General features: G+C 46.6%; 1 protein-coding gene across 7 annotated transcripts in view; it reads left to right on the forward strand.

The window, feature by feature from the left end:
* Positions 1-23,287, forward strand: part of SCNN1B (sodium channel epithelial 1 subunit beta) — a 59,314-nt gene that overhangs the window by 15,357 nt on the left and 20,670 nt on the right. For 2 of the 7 annotated variants that reach the window (XM_025855456.2, XM_073887970.1), the window contains exon 2: positions 22,558-22,876. In XM_025855456.2, the coding sequence (XP_025711241.1) occupies positions 22,566-22,876 (311 nt within the window). In that variant the 5' untranslated portion in view covers positions 22,558-22,565. Of the gene's footprint in view, positions 1-15,739; positions 16,258-20,941; positions 21,161-22,557; positions 22,877-23,287 lie in introns of those variants that run through there. The other 5 variants (XM_073887967.1, XM_073887966.1, XM_073887968.1 and 2 more) reach the window with 5 other exon arrangements.

The following is a 23,287-nucleotide window of genomic DNA, read 5'->3' on the forward strand; positions in this document are numbered from 1 at the left end:
AATTCACAGCGCTCACCGTAGCACATACCCTCCCCAATGTCTATCACCCAGCCATCCCATCCCTCCCACCCCCAACCACTCCAGTAACACTCAGTTTGTTTCCTGAGATTAAGAATTCCTCATATCAGTGAGGTCATGTGATACATGTCTTTCTCTGATTGACTTATTTCACTCAGCATAACACCCTCCAGTTCCATCCACGTCGTTGCAAATGGCAAGATCTCATTCCTTTTGATGGCTGCATAATATTCCATTGTGTATATATACCACATCTTCTTTATCCATTCATCTGTCGATGGGCATCTTGGCTCTTTCCACAGTTTGGCTATTGTGGACATTGCTGCTATAAACATTGGGGTACACGTACCCCTTCGGGTCCCTACATTTGTATCTTTGGGGTAAATACCCAGTAGTGCAATTGCTGGATCGAACGGTAGCTCTAATTTCAACTGTTTGAGGAACCTCCATACTGTTTTCCAGAGGGGTTGCACCAGCTTGCATTCCCACCAACAGTGTAGGAGGGTTCCCCTTTCTCCACATCCCCGCCAACATCTGTTGTTCCCTGACTTGTTAATTTTAGCCATTTTGACGGGTGTGAGGTGGTATCTCATTGAGGTTTTGATTTGGATTTCCCTGATGCCTAGCGATGTTGAGCACTTTTTCATGTGCCTGTTGGCCATTTGGATGTCTTCTTTGGAGAAATGTCTGTTCATGTCTTCTGCCCATTTCTTGATTGGATTATTTGTTCTTTGGGTGTTGAGTTTGATAAGTTCTTTATAGATTTTGGATACTAGCCCTTTATCTGATATGTCGTTTGCAAATATTTTCTCCCATTCTGTCGGTTGTCTTTTGGTTTTGTGGACTGTTTCTTTTGCTGTGCAAAAGCTTTTTATCTTGATGAAATCCCAATAGTTCATTTTTGCCCGGGCTTCCCGTGCCTTTGGCGATGTTTCTAGGAAGAAGTTGCTGCGGCTAAGGTCGAAAAGGTTGCTACCTGTGTTCTCCTTTAGGATTTTGATGGACTCCTGTCTCACGTTTAGGTCTTTCAACCATTTGGAGTCTATTTTTGTGTGTGGTGTAAGGAAATGGTCCAGTTTCATTCTTCTGCATGTGGCTGTCCAATTTTCCCAACACCATTTGTTGAAGAGACTGTCTTTTTGCCATTGGACATTCTTTCCTGCTTTGTCAAAAATAAGTTGACCATAGAGTTGAGGGTCCATTTCTGGGCTCTCGATTCTGTTCCATTGATCTATGCGTCTGTTTTTGTGCCAGTACCAAACTGTCTTGATGATGACAGCTTTGTAATAGAGCTGGAAGTCCGGAATTGTGATGCCGCCAGCTTTGCTTTTCTTTTTCAGTATTCCTCTGGCTATTCTGGGTCTCTTCTGGTTCCATACAAATTTTAAGATTATTTGTTCCATTTCTTTGAAAAAAGTGGATGGTATTTTGATGGGGATTGCATTGAATGTGTAGATTGCTCTAGGTAGCATTGACATCTTCACAATGTTGATTCTCCCAATCCATGAGCATGGAACGTTTTTCCATTTCTTTGTGCCTTCTTCAATTTCTTTCATGAGTATTTTATAGTTTTCTGAGTACAGATCCTTTGCCTCTTTGGTTAGATTTATTCCTAGGTATCTAATGGTTTTGGGTGCAATTGTAAATGGGATAGACTCCTTGATTTGTCTCTCTTCTGTCTTGTTGTTGGTGTATAGGAATGCCACTGATTTCTGTGCATTGATTTTATATCCTGCTACTTTACTGAATTCCTGTATGAGTTCTAGCAGTTTTGGGGTGGAGTCTTTTGGGTTTTCCACATACAGTATCCTATCATCTGCAAAGAGTGAGAGTTTGACTTCCTCTTTGCCGATTTGGATGCCTTTGATTTCTTTTTGTTGTCTGATTGCTGTGGCTAGGACTTCTAATACTATGTTGAATAGCAGTGGTGAGAGTGGACAGAGAGTCCTACTTTTTTAAAAAAGAAAAAAGACACAGGTGAAATTAATCCAGTAATATATTTTACCAAGCCCATATATTCAAAGTATTATCAACTAATGAGATTTTTAATTTTTATAATTTTTTCAAGATTTTATTTATTTATTTGACACACAGAGAGAGAGGGGGAGAGAGGCAGAGGCAGAGGGAGAAGCAGGCTTCCCGCGGAGCAGGGAGCCTGATGTGGGGCTCGATCCCAGGACCCTGAGATCATGACCTGAGCCAAAGGCAGATGCTTAACCGACTGAGCCACCCAGGCGCCCCACTAATGAGATTTTTAAAATATTCAACACATCATTTTAAAATTTTTAATTGTGCTAAAAACATAGAACATGAAATTTACCCTCTTAACCATCTCTAAGTGTACGTTACAGTGGTGTGAAGCACATTCGTGTTGCGCAGCCCACCTTGAGAACTCTTTTTATCTCGCAGAATATTAATGTTTTATGTCTCTGTTTTTCATATGATTTCCTAGAAATCCGAATTGGCTTTTTTACACCGAGAGCATGTCTCCATTGGACTAGCAGAGTTTCCAGCACTCCCCAGTTGCCAGGTGTGGTAGCGGCTTCTATACTTGGACAGAGCGGCTCCATTACTGGGGTGACCAGACTGGAAACGAGAAAGGTGCAGGGTGCACCCACAGGGAGTTTAAAACTCCAGTGATCGGAGAGAGACACGAAATGAATGACTAGATTAGATGGTCTTCAAGGGCATCCAGTTCTACAGAGAAAGTAAATAGGGCCGGGGGCTGGAGTACTCTGTGGGGGGGCAGTATGGGGGTCAGGTCACCCCTGAGAGGTGGCATTGGAACTGAGGCTTCAAAGAAGAAGCTAGCCCTATGAGGCTAGATCTAGGGTGACAGTCCTCAACTCTGCCTGTGTGTCAGACACTGGGCAGAAATTTAAAAAAATGTACAAATGCCAGACTCCACCTCCCCCTGCAGAGCCAGAGTCACTGTGGGTGAGGCCCTGGCATGGATGTCTTCTAAGAGCTTGCTGAGTGACCCCGAGGCACGGCCAGCTTTTCTGTTCCACTCAGCAGGAGCAGTAAGTGCAAAGACCCTGAGGTGGAATGAGCAGAAGTGAGGATGGGAGAGAGGGGTAGGAGGTGAGTCTGGAGGGGGCAGGGGCCGGGCTCGCTGTCCCTTGAAGCCATGGTAAGAAGTTTGGGTTTTATTCTAAATGTGACAGGAAGCCATTGCTAGGCTGGTAGAAGGAAAACTACAAGGTCTTTTTGCCAAAATTGCTGGACACTCACCTTTGTATCTGCCTAATTAAAAAAAAAAAAAAGTTCAAGGTACCACGGTAACACCTATTGCCCTTCACTTGGAAAGAAGGATTTCTAAAGCATCCCTTGGTTGGGGAAGAAAAGACTAGCTTCACCCCTAAGCATAAATCATTCCTACTTGGGGGCAGCGGGAAGGACTCACGGATCTGGTCATCCCCAGTCCCAGATTCAGGAGGGGATCTGCCATTAAGCTCACTCCTCACCCCTACCACCCTCATGCCACTGGTTACTTCTCTTTTTACTTCTCTTTTATTGGTCTGTTAGGGCTGCTATGACAAAATATCACAGATTTTGTGGCTTAGACAAGAAAAAATTATTTTCCCGTGGTTTTGGAGGCTGGAAATCCAAAATCAAGGTGTCGACAGGGTTGGTTTCCTAGAAGCTTTGGCTGGCAGATGACCGCCTTCTCTTTGTGTCCCCACATGGTCTTTCCTCTGGGAGTGAATATCCCTGGTGTTTCTTGAGGTGTCCAAATAAGGAGGCCAGTCAGATCGGCTTAGGGCCTGCCCTCCTGGCTTCATTTTAACTCCATTGCTTCCTTAGAGACCATATCTCCAAATATAGTTGCATGCTGAGGTACTGGGGGTTAGGGCTTCGACATATGAGAACACAGTTCAGCCCATAACATAGCTCAAAGTGGCAGGTGGACAGAGGGGGACCAGGTGCTTCCCACCTCATCCCCTCACCTACAAGCAATGGTGATATCTGGAATGTTTAGGCGAAAGTCACCTTCTAATTGGAAGTCTCTCCAGCCGTAAACAACCAGGGCAACCAAGGCAACCCAACCAGGGCATAGCAGCTGGTTGTCAGCCCTGCCCTCCAGCCCTGAAGTCCAGACATATTTACTGAACACCCACTGGACTCAAAGTTCCAAGTTCATGGGGAAATCTGTCCAGGTACCTCCCCACTCAGTGGGATATTTTAGAGGGGGGTGTACAGAGCCATGATATGAGGCAGATGGGACCAAATAAAATAGGAGGGGTTGGCCCACAAAATATTGGATTATGGAGGAGGGAAGATGCCTTCCATTCAGTGAGGAACAGGACACATCTTGGAAGGTGAGGCAGTAGACCTGGGGCTGGGGGCAAGGCGCTCCAGGGGAGAAGCAGCATGAGTAAGCGTGCGCTGATGGGGATATGCAGAGTATCTGTGGCATTCAGGGAGTGGTCCTACTGGACGTGGGTATGAGAGGCTTGCTCGCAGACACCCATCCCTCTCCAGGGGCCAGACCCTCTGCAAGGGGTTTCATATTTACAATTTAGTCTCCAGCCCAGACCCAATAATGTAGGTATTATTCTCCCTTGTTTTACAGATGGGAAAGTCGGGGTGCAGAGAGAAGTCAATTCCACAGGGTCCCACATTGAGAAAGTGACAGAGCTGGGATTCAAACGCAGGCTCTTGAGCACTACCCCATGTTGAAGGAAAGTGAAGGAATAAAAGGAGACATGTAGGTTGGGGCCATATCATAAGGCATCTTCAAAGCCGGCAGAGGGTTTAGGCTTCCTTCTGCAGACACCTGGAGCCCTTGAAAGTTTCTGACAGGAATGCGAGACAGGCAGCTGAGTGTCCGGGAAGTGCAGTCCCAAACGGGAATCATTCATTTACCAAGCCAGGGAAACTCCCCTTCCAGCAGTTGTCCTTTCTAAAGCTGCCTTGCTGATAAGAATGTAACTTTAGCAGCCACCCCCATGTTTTCATCTTTCTTTCCCCTCATAATAGCCAACATTTAGTCAACGCTGTACCAAGGACTTTACAAGCATCTCATTGTAATCCCCACTGAAAATAAAAGCCCAGCAAGGGCAATGCTCCTTCTGACCCCATTTACAGATGAGACAACCGAGGCTCAGACAGGTGATAGGATGGGTCCAAGACACCACCCAAGTCCAAGGCAGGCTCACTCCAAAGCCCACCATTTTGATAATGATAGAATAATTTGTGTGTCCCAATGGGAACCAGAGAGAGAGGCTATAGAGCGGGACCTACTATGTGAGCCTCAAAATATTATCAGGTTGATGTTACATTTTGGACTCTAGTCGGGAACACTGCATTTTATTCCCAGTGGTATAAGGAACCCCCACCTCCACCTCTACCCCCCCCCGCACCCCTGGCATCTTCCAGGGCTGGGTGGAGACTGCCCACTCCAAGTTGCCTCCAGCCTTGGCAGGGAGAGAAGTAGGGAGCACATGAAACTGACCACATTCTTCCCTGCTGGCTGTCAACACTCACCACCCACCCTGGGCAAGTGGCCACCTGCTTGGCTGTGGAGGGGCGGGGCCAGGGGCTCGTGGCCTCACCATTGGCACCCCCAAGTCATCTGCCCCTTAGGATGAGGTGACACAGCTCCTGGCAGTGGGCCTGGTGGGCGAGGTGTTTTCTCATGTAACTGTGATCGTACAGGATAAAGGCTGGTATAGTCAAGTCCTCAGCAATAAGGAAAGCAAACATAGCATTAAGACTGTCAACAAGAGTTTAGAAGACAGGAGCCATCCAGGATATACAAGTTCGGAGGCTGCCACCTCCTCTAAAACCCATCTTTGGCTCACCCCCTCCCCAGGAGGAAAGGGAAGGTCCTCTTGCACAAATAGTGGAGGAAATGGTCAGGCTGCCAGAGATCCCAGGCAGATTTTCCTAATGCATAGAACAGCCCTCCCTTTGGGGTTTATTCAGTATTCTTGAATTAAAAAAAAAAGGCGGGTGCTGGGTGGCTCAGTCATTAAGCATCTGCCTTTGGCCCAGGTCATGATCCCGGGGTCTTGGGATCGAGTCCCACATCAGGCTCCCTGCTCGGCAGGAAGCCTGCTTCACCCTCTCCCTCAGCCCCTGTTTGTGTTCCCTCTCTTGCTGTCTCTCTCTCTCTCTCTCTCTATAAAATAAATAAATAAAATCTTTTTAAAAATTAAAAAATTTAAAAAAATTTTAAAAACGCTATAAGTAACAGAAAATTTTGGAAAACAGTTACAAATATTAGAACACAAGCTCAAGTGTACATCCAATCTGAGCTTCCCTCACAAGCCTGTGTTGATCCCAACCGATCCAGAATCTCCCCCCACCCCCCCAAAGTTCCATCTACATTCTAGGAAGCCTACATTAAAAAAAAAAAAATCTTCCATAATTCCCGGTGCTCTAATTACCACTTTTCCTGACAATCGATGTTTCCACATACACAAGGGTCCAGCTTCTGATTTTTCACCTTTACGATGGTGCAAAAGTGATACCCATTTGGTAGAAGCCGTACTTGGAATTCTGAATTTGGATCTTTTCCCGGGTTGGTGATACACAGTATGATCCTCTCTCATGATGCTGGGCGGTGGCCGTAGCCACATCTTCCTGTCAACCCCACGATCCCGAGAGCAAATAGACAATATGCTCCAACCATTCTATACCCCCACGACCAGCCTGTTTCTCATGTTCAATATAGGATCCAATCAGGTACATGAGATATTCAGCCCTTTATTATAAAACAGGCTCTGTGTTAAACGATTTTGCCAAATTGTAGGCTATTGTCAATGTTCCCGAGTACCTTTAAGGCAGGCTAGGCTAAGCTGTGATATTCAGGAGGTTGGGTGTATTAAATGCATTTTTTAAACTTTTTTTTTTGCTTTAGTTTTTTAAGATTTTATTTGAGAGAGAGAGAGTGAACATGAACGGGGGGCGTGGGGGGGGGGGCAGAGGGCGAGGGAAAATCAGGCTCCCTGCTGAGCCGGAGCCAGACTCTTGTGTGGGGGCTTGATCCCAGGACCCTGGGATATCATGACCTGAGCTGAAGGCAGATGCTCAACGGACTGAGCCACCCAGGCGCCCCTAGGTGTATTAAATGAATTTTTGACTTAGAATATTTTCAACTTACCTCGGGTTGAGCAGGACGTAACCCAGTGTAAGTCCAGAAAGGTCTGTAGTTATGATATCGTCTTTATCAAGTAACTTTCTCTCATAAGCCTTTTTCCATGTTGCTATAAAAAAATCATCTTCTCATTTATTATACAAACAATATATGTTCATTGTAAAAACATTACAAAACACAGATTAAACTAAAAACATTCTTTTTTAATAACCCAAGATCCTTCCACCCAAACACAATCACTGCAAACATTTTGGCTAATCTTATCCAAACTTTTCTTCCTGTACACATAGTTACCTATAACCCATAGTTTGTTTTAAACAGAAGTAATTAACCATCCTTCTTAATAGCTCTCCAGCCTTTCATTGTGTGCCTGAATGGTAGTCTGTTCCATCCTTCTGCTCTGTTGTACATTTGGGTTTTCTTGCTGTGGCCATCTGTGTCCATGCAGAGAAGCCAGGCAGTGAGAGTTTTGTCGTTATGAAGGGTAATCCCCTTTCAAGCCCACCTGTGGTACTAGGTCACCAGGTGAGCAAGGAAATGACACAAACCGGGATCACTCAGGTCCTCCAAGATTTAGCATATTGGCCAAAGGCCAGATGAATGCTTGTTTCTCCTTAAAAAGGCCATTCAATGGGGCGCCTGGGTGGCTCAGATGGTTAAGCTCTGCCTTCGGCTCAGGTCGTGATCCCGGAGGCCTGGGATCGAGCCCTGCATCGAGCCCTGCATCGGGCTCCTTGCTCAGCAGGGAGCCTGCTTCTCCCTCTCCCCCTGCCACTCCCCCTGCTTGTGCTCTCTCTGTCAAATGAATAAATGAAATCTTAAAAAAAGGGGGGCATTCAAAAAGAAAGAGGGTTTTTCTGGCAGCTCTAGCCTGGTCTACTGTCTTGGAGCTTGTGGTCTTCTGGCTGGGATGGGATAGAGAAACCTACAGAACGGGTTTTGTAAGAACACCCACCACCTTGCTCCTTGCACCGCAGCTGGGGGGTTGTTCGAGTTGCAAATGGTGAGGTATTTTATCTAATCTGGCGAATTTCTGAGGCAAGGGAGGATCTTTGCTGAGTCTGTCTCCCTGTGCAGTGTGGCATGTGGAGATGGTTTTCAGATGGTGTGCAGACAAACATCTTTCATCTCATCAGTAATTGTTTATGTTGAGGTGTATTAGAAAACATATATAATTAGTGACATCGAACCTGTGATTTTGTGGACACTCTGGCTTAGGACAAAGCTAAAGTAGGTGTTTAAGTAAAAAACAAGAGTGAGTCAACATAAAGAAAGATGGTACCCAGATATAGCGCACATCATGAAGGCGGCACTCAATGCTTGAACGCTTGTGCTTTGAGCACATCCAGGGAACAGAGAGCCAGCAGGTCCGGTTCTTGACCTGCCTTTGCTACCAGAGGCTCCTGTCTTCAGAGGCAAGCTTTACAGAGCCTCTTCACTCCTCCAGTGTAAGCTGGATTGAGAACCTGGAAGGTACTGGAAACAAACAGTCAGCACAGATGCATCATCCGAGTTCCTAAAGCCCGCAAGCTGGTCTGGTCTGGTCACTTTGGAACATGGAAGTCCTGTCCTGCAACCTCATGGTAACTGCCCCTGATGGTTTTGCCATCCACACCATAAGCTGAGCGTTTATTTTTGAAGTGAGATTTTTAAATGAATCTGTGTATCGGAGATTTTCTTCAGACTTCTCATTATCACGTTGGCATGTGAAGGGGTCCCGGGGTCTCCCGACCATTGTTGACAATCCTATTTGTGTATGTGGGAGTCTTCAAAAAAAAATGGAATGGTTCTAGGCTTTTGACTCTAAGCTCTTGGCTGGAGCTGGTAAAGGGGACTCTAGGGAGGTGGGTGACGGGTGGTCACCAAGAAGAAGGTCCCCAGGTGTGTGCCCTCAGGATGTACTGAAGTTCAAGGTTTCTCATCCTTGGGGCCATTTTCCTCTGTGATCTTGATAACTTTCGCCATCAGAAGAATGAGTTCCCATATCATTTGCATATCACCACGAAAAGTGGAATGCCATTTGTCTGGTTGGCATCACGTGGCACACAGTTACTTAATGGCTGCCATTTTCTTTCCATATTTGGAAAGCAATCATATTTTTTTCACTTGCACAGGCCTTTGAAAGAATAGAAGCTCATAAGAGCTGATGCATGTAAGTTGCTGTGAACCAGGCACGGTTCTAGGCACCCTCGGAGGTAGATGTCATACTGTCCCCAGTATTCAGATGAGGAAAGGGAGGCACAGACATGCCATGTAGCCTGCCCAAGGTTGCACACCACAGCTGGACTCAGACCCAAAACTTGGCTCCAGCGCCTGTGTCCTGAGCCAGCAACTGGTCCAGTCATCCCAGGTCTGCCGATGGTGGGGGAGGAAAGCAGATGTAAGCAGCCGTTCTCGGGGCCCTGGATGCCTTGTTACCACCGAGAGCGTCCGTCCACCATGAGTGTGGACAAAGCGTTTTCTCCCAAATGCCTCTTTCTTTTAGAGTCTGTGATTGCTTTTCGTGTGGTGCCTGCGAGGCACGGGCGTACGATGTATAAGCTCTGAGCAGTGGCATCTCCAGCGCCCCTGGCTTCCACAGAGCTGGCGGGGGTGGAGTGCGCGGGGAGGACCTCAGTGACAGCTTCGGGTCTGGAGACCAGACTGGGTTTTCCAAGGACTCTGCTCCCTGCAGGGCGTGGCCCGTGTTCTGTACCAGTAGCAGCTCAGAGCACTTATCTGACGCCATGACTCATCTTTCATCCCAGGACCAGCCAGACTGGCACAGCAAGGCCGTTCAGAGCTGGGGTGGGGGGAACAAGATGGAGCCTGGCGTAGGGTTAGGGTGGAGATGGCAGCAGGCCCTTGCCCCACATGCTTTGCTCCCCGCCCCCCCAACGCTTGCTTCCATCCACGGTCACTGCTCTCTTCTGAGCTCTCCTGGGCTGTGTTCAGTGCCCGCAACATTGGCCCATTGGGCTCCTCCACTTTCCCAACACCCCAGATCACAGGGTTTGTGTCCTAATTGGTCTCTTCAGGAAAGATGGTTTCATTTTGCTTGGGGACCCAGGGAGAGGACTGGCACCTGGGTCATCTGTAGGACACACATCCCAGAAGGTGTGGGGAGGAGAGTACACGGGGTGGGGTCTCCTGTCCCCCAGCTTGATGCAGCCGGCCTTCCACAGGGAGCCCCAGCCTCAGCCCCAAGATCACTCAGAATTAGCAAGCTAGGAGGGATGCTGTGTTCCATGTCTGGGTTTGGCCTCTCTGCCTGTATCCTTGTGGGCAGGCACCGGCAGTGGGGAGGGTTGGAATGAATCTATACTACCACGAGGCCTGCTTTAAGCAAGGGGCTTCATGGGGAAACCCAAAAGGCCAAAGTCAGCAGAGCAGAGATGTTTTTGATCTCTGAGGCTCCCCGCCCTCCTGCAGGGAGGCATGGGTGGGGAGGGGGGCAGCCAGTGTGCCTGCCGAGGTAGGGAGGGCTCCAGTCCAGGGGAGGGACTCCCAGCCCCCTGGGTCTTCCTTCACACGGGACAGGTGTGGAATGTGGCCTTGTCAGGGGCCGTGTGCATGGCTGCAGGTGCTGGCCAGGCTGGTTTTAGGTGCAGCTGTTTACCGAAGTTGTCTAGAAAGTCAGTTGCCAGCCGTGGGACCGTGGGGACCACTAGAGATCCGGGGACCATGGGATTTCCCTGCCAGGGAAGGACCCAGTCCCGCAAGAAGCCGTCTGGGTGCCACTTCTCCAGTGGGTCATTTCTCCACGAATGACAGATCCAGCAACCCAGGGTGAATACCCAGGGTCATTTTGAATAATTCTCCTTAAAATAACAATGATAATGATAGTAATTGCAGTCACCATGTTTCAGGACTTACTCTGTGCCAGGCACTGTGTGCAAAGTGCTTCCCATGCATTATCTCATGGAATCCTGACAACAACCTAGTAGGCACAGGTACTGTTATCCCCATTTTACAGATGAGAAAATTAAGTCTTGGAGGGCCAACCTATTATTGTCATGGACTGAGGTCCTCCCCTGAGGAGACAGCAGAACCAGGCCCTAGCTGGGGTCTGACTGCTCTAACATAGGCCAAACCCTATGCCATCCACCCCTTGATGGGAACCTAAGTCACTTCTGGGTCCTTAACATCCAGCGTTTGCTGGCCTGCCCAAGGCTGTGGGATGCACTTATCTGTGCCACGGATGGGGATTCCTCACTGCCCTTTGAGGGTGCTCCCTGTCGCATGGAATCCATCGCCCCACCACAGAGTGAAATTGGGATACCTACCAACATGCCCCCATGTCACCCCCAGGTGCCACCCCACAATGTGGTGCAGGGACCCCTGCTTTGCCTCCACAGCCCCCGTGGTGGAGCGGTTTGCACCCCACCCACTCCCCAGCAACCTGTCACTGGGCCTGTGAGGTCGTTTCCAGTTTGGGGGGATTACAGGGTTGCAGTCACCATCCTTACAGTGTGCACATGCACACATGCGTGAGCACATGTGTACTCACACATTGCAAGCACGCACACCTACGTGCGCCAAGAGTAGAACCACTGGGTCCCGGCTGTCACATTTTAAATGTACTAGAGACTACCAAATACTCTCCGAATGACTACACCAACTCAAATCCCAGCAGCGTGGAAAGTTGTGCTTTTCCCCCAAAGCTTGGCCGATACACCTGGTGTTATAAAACATTTTAATCTCTGGGTATCTAATGGCTGCCGTACAGATTTTTTTTGAGTGAACTCCAATCAGCATAAATTCTCAAATGTAGTTACTCTTTTTAATTTTTTGGTTCTGTCTCCTGTGGGCATGTAGGCTGTATAGAGGCAAGGATTGATTGCTTTCTTTACTCTTTGTTTATTGCTACATGCTCGGCGCCTAGAACACGGTCTTAGTAAGTATTTTTGGACGGGATAAATGAATAGATGAAACATTGACGCGATCCAAAATACAAAAGATGCAGAAGGAGTAACTCTGATTTCAAAAGCCTCCTTCTCTGCCTGTGCCCCTCAGCCACCCAAGTTCCCCTTCTCGAAGGCAATTCATGTTACTGCTTTCTTCGGTAGCCTCTCCAGGATGGGCTATGTACACCCAAGTAAATGTCTCTATACTTCTATTTCCCTTCTTTTCTTTTTTTTTTTTTTACACAAATGCACATAGGCTTTATCTACTGTTCTGCCCTCTCTTTCTCACTTAACGATGTACCTTGGGAGTATTCTCTGTCTCTGATCAGCTCAAATAAGACCATTGTGTCTCCCCTCCTGAAGGGGCCACTTTCTTACCCCCTCCATCAGTCACGCTGAGTGTGATTTATGGGAGGACCCCTAGATGCCAGGGTGCCGCAGCCTTAGGCAAATGAGGTGCATATGTACTGGTGGAGGAGGCGGCCTGCCTCACTGCTACACTGCAAACTTCCCTGACACCCACCAGAGCGGGGGAAAGAAGTCAGGTGTCCCATCAAGCCTGTCGGTAGAAGTGGCTGGAAGCCAGGCAACCTGGTTTCTAGATCCAGCTCTGCCTCTGACTCACTTTGACGGTGGGTAAGTCCGTCTGGCTCCAGTTACCCTCTCTGTGAAATAGGCATAATTATGCCTACTCCAACGTACTTAAAAGGAGGGCATGAGGGTACATGACGAAATGCTTCAGCCAGGTAGAAAACCACAGAGAATTTTCTAAAGGGTGATAAGCAAGATGGTTTTAAGTTCCTTTTTTAAGAGGGACTCTTTTTTAAATAGCGAAATTATTTTAATAGGTATTAGGAAAATATGGCTAACACATCAAACTTATTTCCCAGATATGGCATTGTGAAGGACTCATAGTATTACTTAGGACAAGGCTGAATGTTTTTAAGCAAAGAAAGTGAGTTCTGGTGATGTTATACGTTAAGTGAATAATGATACAAGTGCTCCAGCAAGTTAGCGAAAGTTGTGAGGGTGGGATGCAAATGGCTGATGTTTGGGAAACACTGAACTAACGAGTGGGGGGAAAATAAAATCAAACTTACAAATACTTATGTGAGACCCGTTTTAAGGATGTCTTTTTATTTAATGCAAACATATAGGACACAGTAAATCAGGTGTCAATAAACTTTTTCTGTAAAGTTAATTCTATTCCGTAATAGTTAATAGTTTAGGTTTTGCTGGCTCCACATGTAGCAGATTCCTTTTTAAAAAAAAAAAAAAAACAACAAACAACTCTTTAAAAATGTAAAAACCATTCTTAGCCTCAGGTTCCATACAAAAACAGGTCTTGGGCTAGATTTTGAGCTGAAATTTGCAGATTCTTGCAGTAAATTAAGGAGCTAATGGAATATAACAGCCACTAGGGCCCCCAAAAACAGGTAAAACAACCTGAAGGGGACCCATGTCTTAATGACTTTTATTTCTTTCTTTATTTTAAGATTTTATTTATTTATTTGAGAGCGAGAGAGAATATGAGCAGGGGGAGGGGCAGAAGGACAAACAGACTCCCTGCTGAGCAGGGAACCTGATGTGGGGCTTGATCTCACAACCCTGAGATCATGACCTGAGGCAAAGTCAGACACTTAACTGAAAGAGCCACCCAGGTGCCCCGACTCTTATTTATTATTAATAACATTAGTGTTCTACTTACTTCTCCCGTTTTCCAGTGTTGTAATGAACTCACAGATTTTTATGCACTTAATATGTTTCAATTAATTGCATTTTTTTTAAAGATGCTCAAATTCTCCCATCTTTGCCAGTGAGGACCCCTTCAAGGAGTCCTTTTGACCGACCCCAGTAGTCTTTGATACCTTCCTTTGCTTTCTGGTATGAGATATCCCAGGCTCAGCCTGTACATTTCCTGCACCAAAACTGGTATCTACTATTTTTCCAAGAAGCCCTGGTTCCTTTTTCATTGGGAATGGTATTTAGAGACCAAAATCTGGGTGCCTGGAATGCACCTAATATTTGCATTTATAAATAGAAATGATGCCCAGGGTCTGTCCTGGCCCCTGGAGAGATTCCGACTGCTCCCCTAAAAAACCCTCTTCACCGTCTCCAGCCTGGTACATTGAGCCCCATCCATGACTCCGATCCTGACCAGGTGCTCGAGAACAATGAGTCAGTCATGTTCTGGGGCTGCCTGCCCTGGTGGAGGCAGAAACATGAAAGATTTTTCAATAACCAGAGTCAAATCCATTTTCAGGCTAACCTTCAATTAACTATGAAAATCCAGCTACCCAGAACTCTTATTCCCTGATAACCTTGGGTAATTGAGGTTTTACTGCAAAAAATAAGTACAGGGGATTTTAATGAAAGCATCTGACCTACAATTTACAGGGGTCACAAAGTCAGATGTGCACATAAGCCAAAGCAGGGAATTTTTAAAAAATGAGTAAGATAAGCTGAGTATAAGAAAATAGGGAATTGGGGGGGATTTGGGGTGGGCCAGGGAGCATATGCTCCATCTTAAGGGGGCGCTGCCACTATTCAGTTCAGGCAGAATGTTGCCCCATGGGGACAACTGTCAGATATTTGTGATTTTTCAAAACATAAAGAAAAATCTAGATTTTTGGGTGCCCGGTGGCTCAGTTGGTTAAGCGACTGCCTTCAGCTCAGGTCATGATCCCAGGGTCCTGGGATCAAGTCCCGCGTTGTTGGGCTCCCTGCTCAGCGGGGAGTCTGCTTCTCCCTCTGACCCAACCCCCTCTCATTCTCTCTCTCTCTCATAAATAAATAAAATATTTTTTTAAAAAGAAAAATCTAGATTTTTTAAGATGTGAACTCTCATAATTTTGAAACGGCAATGGATTTAAGTGTTTCGTTAGAACTTTAAATATGTTATGTACAATACATTATCTCCATTTTAAATATAGTGTTTGAAAAAAATAGTGTTTGATGAGTTTTTACAAATGTATACATCCAACTAACCACCATCTCACCCAAGATAGAGAATAGTTTCATCATCTCCCAAAAGTTCCCCCGTGTGTTTTTCTAGTCAATCCAGTACTTACCCCAGACCCAGAGAATCACTGAGCCGCTTTCTGTCCCTAGAGATTAGTATGTCTTTTCTAAGGCTTCATATAAATGGAATCAGATGGTATGCACTCTGCTATGCCTTGCTTTTTAAACTCAGCACATTTCCTTTTTTTTCTATCCACCTGTGTTGATGTATGTATCAATAGTCGGTTCCTTTTTATTGCTGAAGAGTATCCCATTGTATGGATGTGCCACAATTTATTTATGCACTTGCCGGTGGCTGTTTGGCTTGTTTCCAGTTGTTGGGGTTATTAATGAATAAGCCTGCTGTGAATATCTATGTACAAGTCTTTGTGTGAACATGTTTCCATTCACTTGGATAATTAAAAATGGAATTGATAGGTCATATGATACGTGTCCAATTAGCTTTCTGAGAAACTGCCGAACCGTACCATTTTGCATTCCAGCCAGTGGGTAGGAGAGATCTAATGGCCCCACATCCTCGCTAACACTGGGAATTGTCCGTCCTTCTAGGGGGTGGGAAATGGGGTCTCGCTGCAGTTCTGATTTGCATTTCGCCATGACTAATGATCTTAAGCTTCTTTTCATGTGCTCTTGGGCCATTCATATATCTTCTTGTATGAAGCGTCTTTTCAAATCTTTGCCCATTATTTTGTTAGGTTGGTTGTCTTCTTATCTGGTTGTAAGAATTCTTTATCCTGCATACGAATTATTTGCAGACATATTATGACAAGTACTTTCTCCTAGTGTCCTGCTCTTCCGTTTTCTTAATGGTGTGTTTTGAAGAGCAGATTTTTATTTTACTATTTTAATAAAGTACAATTTATAGGTTTCTTTTTCCTTTCATGATTCATGACTTTAGTGTCCTATCTAAAAGAGCTTTGCCTACCCTAAGACTGCACAGATTTTCTCCTACACTTCTTCTGGATGTTTTATAGTTTTAGCTCTCTTGTTTAGGTCTCTGATCCATTTCAAGTTAATTTTTGTATAATGTGGGGTAAAAGTTGAGATTCACTTTTTCTTACATGGACCTCCATTTGTTCCAGCATCTCTTGGTGAAAAGACAGTCCTTTCTGCATGGAATCAGCTTGGCACTCTGTAGATCTATGTCCTTCCTCTCTCTTCTATTCCATTGATCAAGATGTCTGTCATGACACCAATATCACACTGTTCTGATTATAGCACTTGATGGTAAGTCTTGATATCAGATAGTATATGCCCTTCAACTTTGTTCTTCCTTTTCTTTTTTTTTAAGATTTTATTTATTTATTTGACAGAGAGAGACACAGCGAGAGAGGGAACACAAGCAGGGGGAGTGGGAGAGGGAGAAGCAGGCTTCCTGCTGAGCAGGGAGCCCAATGTGGGGCTCGATCCCAGGACCCTGGGATCATGACCTGAGCCGAAGGCAGATGCTTAACGACTGAGCCACCCAGGCACCCTTGTTCTTCCTTTTCAAGACTGGTTTTTTTTTTTCCTATTGTATTCTTTTGCTTTTCCATATAAAGTGTAGAATCGGCCTGTCGATTTCTGCAAAAAGTCTATGGGATTTTGATTAGGATTGAATCAACTCCAGAGATTAATTTGGGATTGACATCTTAACAAAACTGAGTCTTATGACCCATGAACATGGTATATCTTTCCATTTCCAATTATTTTGAGTAATATTTTTTCAAGAGAGGGAGAGAGAAGGGGTGGGGAGGGGCAGAGGGAGACAGAATCGCAAGCAAGCTCCACACCCATCTCGGAGCCCAACACTTGATCTCACAACCCTGAGATCATGACCTGAGCTGAAATCAAGAGTCGGACATTTAACCGACTGAGCCCCTCAGGCGCCCCCTAATTTGAGTAATATGTTTTTAAGAAACCACTAAGAACGCTAAGACAATTAAATGAGGGAAAGAATAGTCTTGCTGTTGTGGGTATGGCATGTGGGTATCCACATGCCAAAGAATGAATTTGAACCCCTACCTCACCCCATATACAAAACTTAATTCAAATTAGGGGTGCCCGGCTGGCTTAGTTGGAGGAGCATGTGTCTCTTGATCTCCGGGTTGTGAGTTTGAGCCCCACGTTGGGTGTAGAGATTACTTAAATAAATAAAACTTTAAAAAATTAATTCAAATTGGGTCAAAGACTTAAATAGAAGAGGTAAAATTATAAAACCCTTAGAATAAATCAAAGGAATCAATCTTTGTGACCTTGGATTATGCAATGAATTCTCAGAGATGACACCAAAGCACAAGCAACCAAAGAAACAGACAAATTGGGCTTCATCAAAATTAAAAACTTTTGTACTTTAAAGGAAGTGAAAAGATAACCCCGGAACAGAATATATTTGCAAATCCTATATCTGGTAAAGGACTTATGTGGAATATATAAATAACTCTCACACCTAATGAAAAGACAACCCAATTAAAATATGAGCAAAGCACCTGAATACATATTTTCCCGAAGATATATTGGCCATATAATGGATATATTGGCCAAGAGCAAGGGAAAAGATAGGCAACATCATTAGCTGTCAGGAAAATGCAAATAAAACCAGAATAAGATGCCCCTTTACCCCCACTAGTAAGGCAATAATAATTTTTTTAATTGAATGATAATAAGCATTGGAAGAGGAACTGGAATCCTCATACACTGCTAGTGGATTTTGAAAATAGGGTAGCCACTTTGGAAAACAGTCTGTCAGTTCTTCAAAAGGTTAAACATAGAATTACCATACGATTCAGTGGGTATATCCACTCCTAGGTATGTACCCAAGAGAAATGAAAATGTATGTCCACACAAAGACTTGCATGGGATTGTTTATAGCAGTACTATTCAAACTAGCCAAAAAGTTAAAGCAATACCAATGTCCATCAACTGATGAATGGATAAATAAAATGTGATATATCCCATAATATGGAACATTATTTGACAATAAAAAGAAATGAAGTACTGATCCATGCTCCAAGATGGATGAACCTGGATGTCTTTTAAGAAAGACATAATGCTAAGTGAAAAAGACCAGTCACCAAAAAAACGCATTAGGTATGGTTCCATTTATATGAAAGGTCCAGAAGAGGCAAATCTATAGAGACAGATCCTGGGGCTGGGAACGGTGGAGGGAGAAATGAGGAGTGACCCTAATGGATACAGAGTTTCTCTGGGGGGAGACGAAAATGCTTTAAAATTTATTGGGATGGTGGAGTAATTCTGCGAATATACTAAAATCCACCGAATTCTACGCTTTAAATGCATGAGTTATCTGGTACATGAATTATAGCTCCATAAAGCTGTTATTTTTAAATGAGAATTCTAAAAATGAATACTGTGCCCACAACAAAACCATTTTTGCAAACCCAAGGCAGATCCTAGGGCATGAGTTGCCACCTGTCATTCAGAAGGTTTGGAAGAACGGACCATAGGAAGAGCATTTACGTGCCCCCTCGTCAAGATCATAGGTGAAGACACGCACCTGTGCTCCCAGTTGTCCTCCCACCAAGAGACTGAGTCAAATCTCAGGACAAGCTTGTCTCTGAAAGCAAGTGTGTGTTTCCTCTTATAAGAAAGCAGAAACAGCTGTACACAACCTTCACTGTTGTATTTGAGGCCAGGAACGTTTACCACCAGGGCGGGCCAAGGTGTTGATGCAGTCGGGGACTCTCCGAAGCGTGACCAATGTTCCCGAGTCCATGAGGGGACCCAGTCTCCCCTTGGCTTGTTTGAGTTGGTTTAAGCCTTAAGCAGAGTTAAACCTTTCTACACAAGCTGGGTATACATTCCAAACAGACCATCCATCACCTGGGCGGTGAAATCTGATGGGAACAACATAAAGTTGTTTGTAGCACTGATTGATTTGTACTTGGTTAATGGCTCAAGGGACCGAACGAGGTAGGAGATAAGCCGGTACTCCACCAACTTCTCTTATTCATCTATGTCTGTCACGGTGTTTGCTGCATGGCAGACTTGTTCACTGGATATTTTTCTTTAAGCACATTTCCCTTTTTTTTTTTACTTAAGTGTATTTGTGAACGGAAAGCAAAGGCCAGTATCCCTTGCCATGAATAGGAGATCCCTCTTAAAAAGAAACCCAGTGAGGGTGACTGGGTGGCTCAGTGGGTTAAACACCTGCCCTCGGCTCGGGTAATGATCCCCGGGGTCCTGGGATCAAGTCCCACATCGGGCTCCCTGCTCAGCGGGGAGTCTGCTTCTCCCTCTGCCCCTCCCTCCGCCCACTCATGCTCGCTTGCTCTCCTCTCAAATAAATAAATAAAATCTTTACAAAAAAAGAAACCCAGTGAAAACAGAATGATGTGAATTCCAACTAGATACTGTTGCCTGGTAAAGTTCTGAGCCTGAGTCCTCATGGTTAATCTGGGAGATAAGCAGGGGTTAAATAGATGCTCAGGACCTGTCTGTACCAAGCCGACTTTCTCCTTGGCTGAACCAGAATGATTAAATGAGAATGGCAAAAGGGAGACATCAGAGAGGCCCTTTGTCTGGTTCTTCCATGGCAGTTTATTGGAGCCTCATGTGCTTCTCACCTATTAGGCCTTGGGGTGCTAGACTATAAAGTCAGACAGAGCCCCAGTTCTTCCCAAGTTTATAGTAGTGGATAATAATGTCTAAGAATGAAATAACACACGCACCACCTTGCAGTGCCCCAATCATGGTAAACACGTAGTGCTTTGATGGTGCCCTTGGAGCTGTTATTACTATGATCACTGTAACTTTATTTTCCCAGAGCAGGGAATAGGCTGTCTAGGGAAAGATGGGAGTTGGGTTAATCTGTGAGCGTCCATCTTAGAGCCATGATGGCCTGAGCAGGCACAGGGCGCTTGATTTCCATCAGCGAGCAGAGGCATTGGGGGCGAAAGCCTTTAATGCTTTGGCCAGGACGGTGGGGGATATTACCATGTCAGAAAATTAGGCCAGCAGTGAACATGCTTGAGCAAGTTTAAGATCTCTGCTTAGATATGAAGTCTGGCATTATCCATTTAGCTATTCTGTGGCGTCCCAGGCACCGTGCTGGGCTTGTCAGGAATACAGAGCTGCTGCTCTCAGAGGGCTTATGATCTCATCGGAATGAGAGGCCATAGGCAGAAGTGGGTATGACACGGGGTAGAATGAGGTGAATTTCTTTCTTTTTAAGATTCTAATGGCTGCAAATGACAGATACCCAATTCGCATCAGCATAAGTAAGAAAGAAAGTGTATTGGTTCTTGTATCTGCTGAGTCCAAGAATAAATGGCTTCAGGCGTGCTGGATCCAGGTGTTCAAATGTTGTCCGAAATCACTCTCTCCATCTTGTGGCCCTGCCTTCCTCTGTGTTGGCTTTAATTCTCAGGCAGTCTCCCTATTTGTGGCACCAAATACCACCGGCTTAGTAGTCTTTGTTAAAAAAGGAGTCTCTGCCTCAGTTAGACCAGCACAAAGTCATAGAATTGAGTCTCAACAATCCACACGGGGGTTAATGTGAGCACCCCTCAGACTAGGGGCAGAGCCAACCTGGCAGCTCACACCAGCTGAGACTGGGGGAGGGGCAGTTTCCCTGAGGACACACAGAGCCAGAGGGGAGAGGGGGTGAAGAATGCTGGCCCAGCAGGCCCTGCACTGCCCACCACAGTGCTCCCCGAAAGGGAGCAGCTCTGAGAGGAGGGTGAGGGTCCTTCCAGCCAGGGAGTCAGGACAGCTGCAAGAAGGAGGTGGCCTTTGGCCGGCCCGGTCTCCCAGGATAGAGCTGGGGTGCTCCAGCAGCAGGTTCCTTCTCTGTCTCAGGAGGAGGGAGGAAACAGGTACTGCCTGAGAAGCCATCATGGGCCAGGCTCTGTGACACGTCTTTGGGTTCCTCTTCACAAGAACCCTGTCCCCTCATGCAGGTGAGGAACAGAGTCTCAGAAAGAAGGATTAGACATTCCTCGACAACCCACAGCTAGCCCCTGATGTGTCTGGACACCCACCCTCACCCCATTCCAGCCCGTGTCTTTCCAGATGGTGGACTGGATGGCATCATGCCTCCACGCCTCCAAATCCTAACCCACCAGGTCCTGCTCACCTCTCCAGACTCCCTCCTCCCGCTCAGAGACTCTGCTCCTGCCGTCTCCTCCACGTGAGTGCGCCCCTCCACTCCTCTTCCCCTAGTTAACTCTGTGTTCTTTAACTCAGCTTCTCCGGGGATTCTCAGAACTGGGGTGGGGGTGGGGGGGTGCCAGGCATTCATCCACACGCTACGTATTTTCATTCGGCCTTCACAACAACCTCTGAGGAAGATGCATTATTATCCCCATTACAGACAAGGACACCGGGGCACGGGGAAAGTGATTGGCTCCAAGTCACACAGCTAGAAAGTGGTGGGGCTGAGATTCAAAGCAGACATTTCAGCTCCAGAGTCCTGGCTCTTCACCACCACCCTTTACTGCCTCTGAGACCTCAGAGCACAGGGTCCCACCCCTTCCTACCATGTTTTGTAACTACGCATTTTGGGTGGACTATTTGAAGAACATCCGGCTCGCCCGCCAATAGCTTGTAATGAAGGTAGCTGATGGGGCGCCTGGGTGGCTCCGTCAATTAAGTTTTGGACTCCCGATTTCGGCTCCGGTCATGATCTCAGGGTTGTGAGATCGAGCTTCACGTACTGGGCTCCGTACTGGGTGTGAAACCTGCTTGAGATTCTTCCTCTCCCTCTGCCCCTCCCGCCCCCACTCACCCAAGCTCTCTCTCTCTCTCTAAAAAATAAATTAATTAAAAATAAAGTAAATAAATAAAAGTAATAAAATAAAACATAAATAAAAGTAGCCGACATATTGGGCACTTAGTCTGAGCTAGGCACTGTATTTAGTACGTTTTGTGCATCACCTAGTTTCACCCTCTCAGCAATTCTGTAAATGAGGTACAATTATCCCCGTTTTACAGATGGAGTACCTAAGGAGTTTAGAGTTTAAGTAACTTGTCCACTAGGCTAAAAATTCCCAGAGGTTAGAAACCTTGTTTGTTTTGCCCATCATTGAGTCCAGAGGGACTAATTCAGTGCCTGGCATACAGTAGGCATTCAATAAATGCTTTTTGGTTGGTTGGATGCCTGGAGGATAGATGGCAGGAAGGGAAGGGAGGGAGAGAAGGGGGAGAGGGAGGGAAGGAGGGGAGGGAGGGAAGGGGAAAGAGGGAGGGAAAGAGGAGGAAGGGATTGGGAAGGGGGAAGGGAGGGAAAAGGAGGAGGGGGGAGGGGCACGGAAGGAAGGGGAGGGAGAGGGAGGGAAGGAGGGGAGAGAGGGATGGGGAAGAGGGTTGGGAGAGAAGGGGGGAGGGGCAGAGAAAGGGAAGGGGGGAGGGAGGGGAGGGGGAGGGGAAGGGAAGGAGGGAAAGGAGCAGAGAGCAAGCAGGGTAGGGAGGGCGGGATAGGCGGCGCCGACTGCCTGTGTCCGGTGCCCCAGGACGGGGACGACGGGGCCGCCTGGGCCGCGGGCCGCGAGCTGGATCTGGTTGCGGGGTGTCGGGGTGTCTGCGCAGGCGCCGCGATGCACCTGAAGAAGTACCTGCGGAAGTGCCTGCACCGGCTGCAGAAGGGCCCGGGCTACACGTACAAGGAGCTGCTGGTGTGGTACTGCAACAACACCAACACCCACGGCCCCAAGCGCATCATCTGCGAGGGGCCCAAGAAAAAGGCCATGTGGTTCCTGATCACGCTGCTCTTCACCTCCCTGGTCTGCTGGCAGTGGGGCGTCTTCATCAGGACCTACCTGAGCTGGGAGGTCAGCGTGTCCCTCTCCATCGGCTTCAAGACCATGGACTTCCCCGCCGTCACCATCTGCAATGCCAGCCCCTTCCAGTAGGTGGTCCCTGGAGTGCGCGGCTGGCTCTCCCCGCCCCCCTCCCTCTCTCCCGTCCCCCCCTTATTTCTCTCCCTCCCTCCTGCCTCTCCTGCTCTCCCTCCCTCCCTCTCTCCGTCCTCCCCCTCCCTTCCTCCCCCTCCCTCTTCCTCTCTCCCTCCCTCTCCCCCTTCTCTCTCCCCCTTCCCTTCTCTTCATTTTCCTTTTCTTTCCTTCCATCCTCCCTTTCCCTCCTTTTTCTCCTTCTCTCTTTCTTTCCCTGTTTGTGTCATCCCTCTGCAGCAAGTACCTTTCAAAATTCGTAAACTTCCTAGGGACAGCGGGCTGAGCAGTCAGCAGAGCATGCAACTCTCGATCGTGGGGTTGTAAGTTTGAATTAATTGTAATCGTGATGATAAAAGTGTATATAT

Source organism: Callorhinus ursinus, unplaced genomic scaffold (genome assembly GCF_003265705.2).
Source record: "Callorhinus ursinus isolate GAN/ISIS: 27379988/994484 unplaced genomic scaffold, GSC_fseal_2.0 scaffold85, whole genome shotgun sequence".
Lineage (NCBI taxonomy): Eukaryota > Metazoa > Chordata > Mammalia > Carnivora > Otariidae > Callorhinus > Callorhinus ursinus.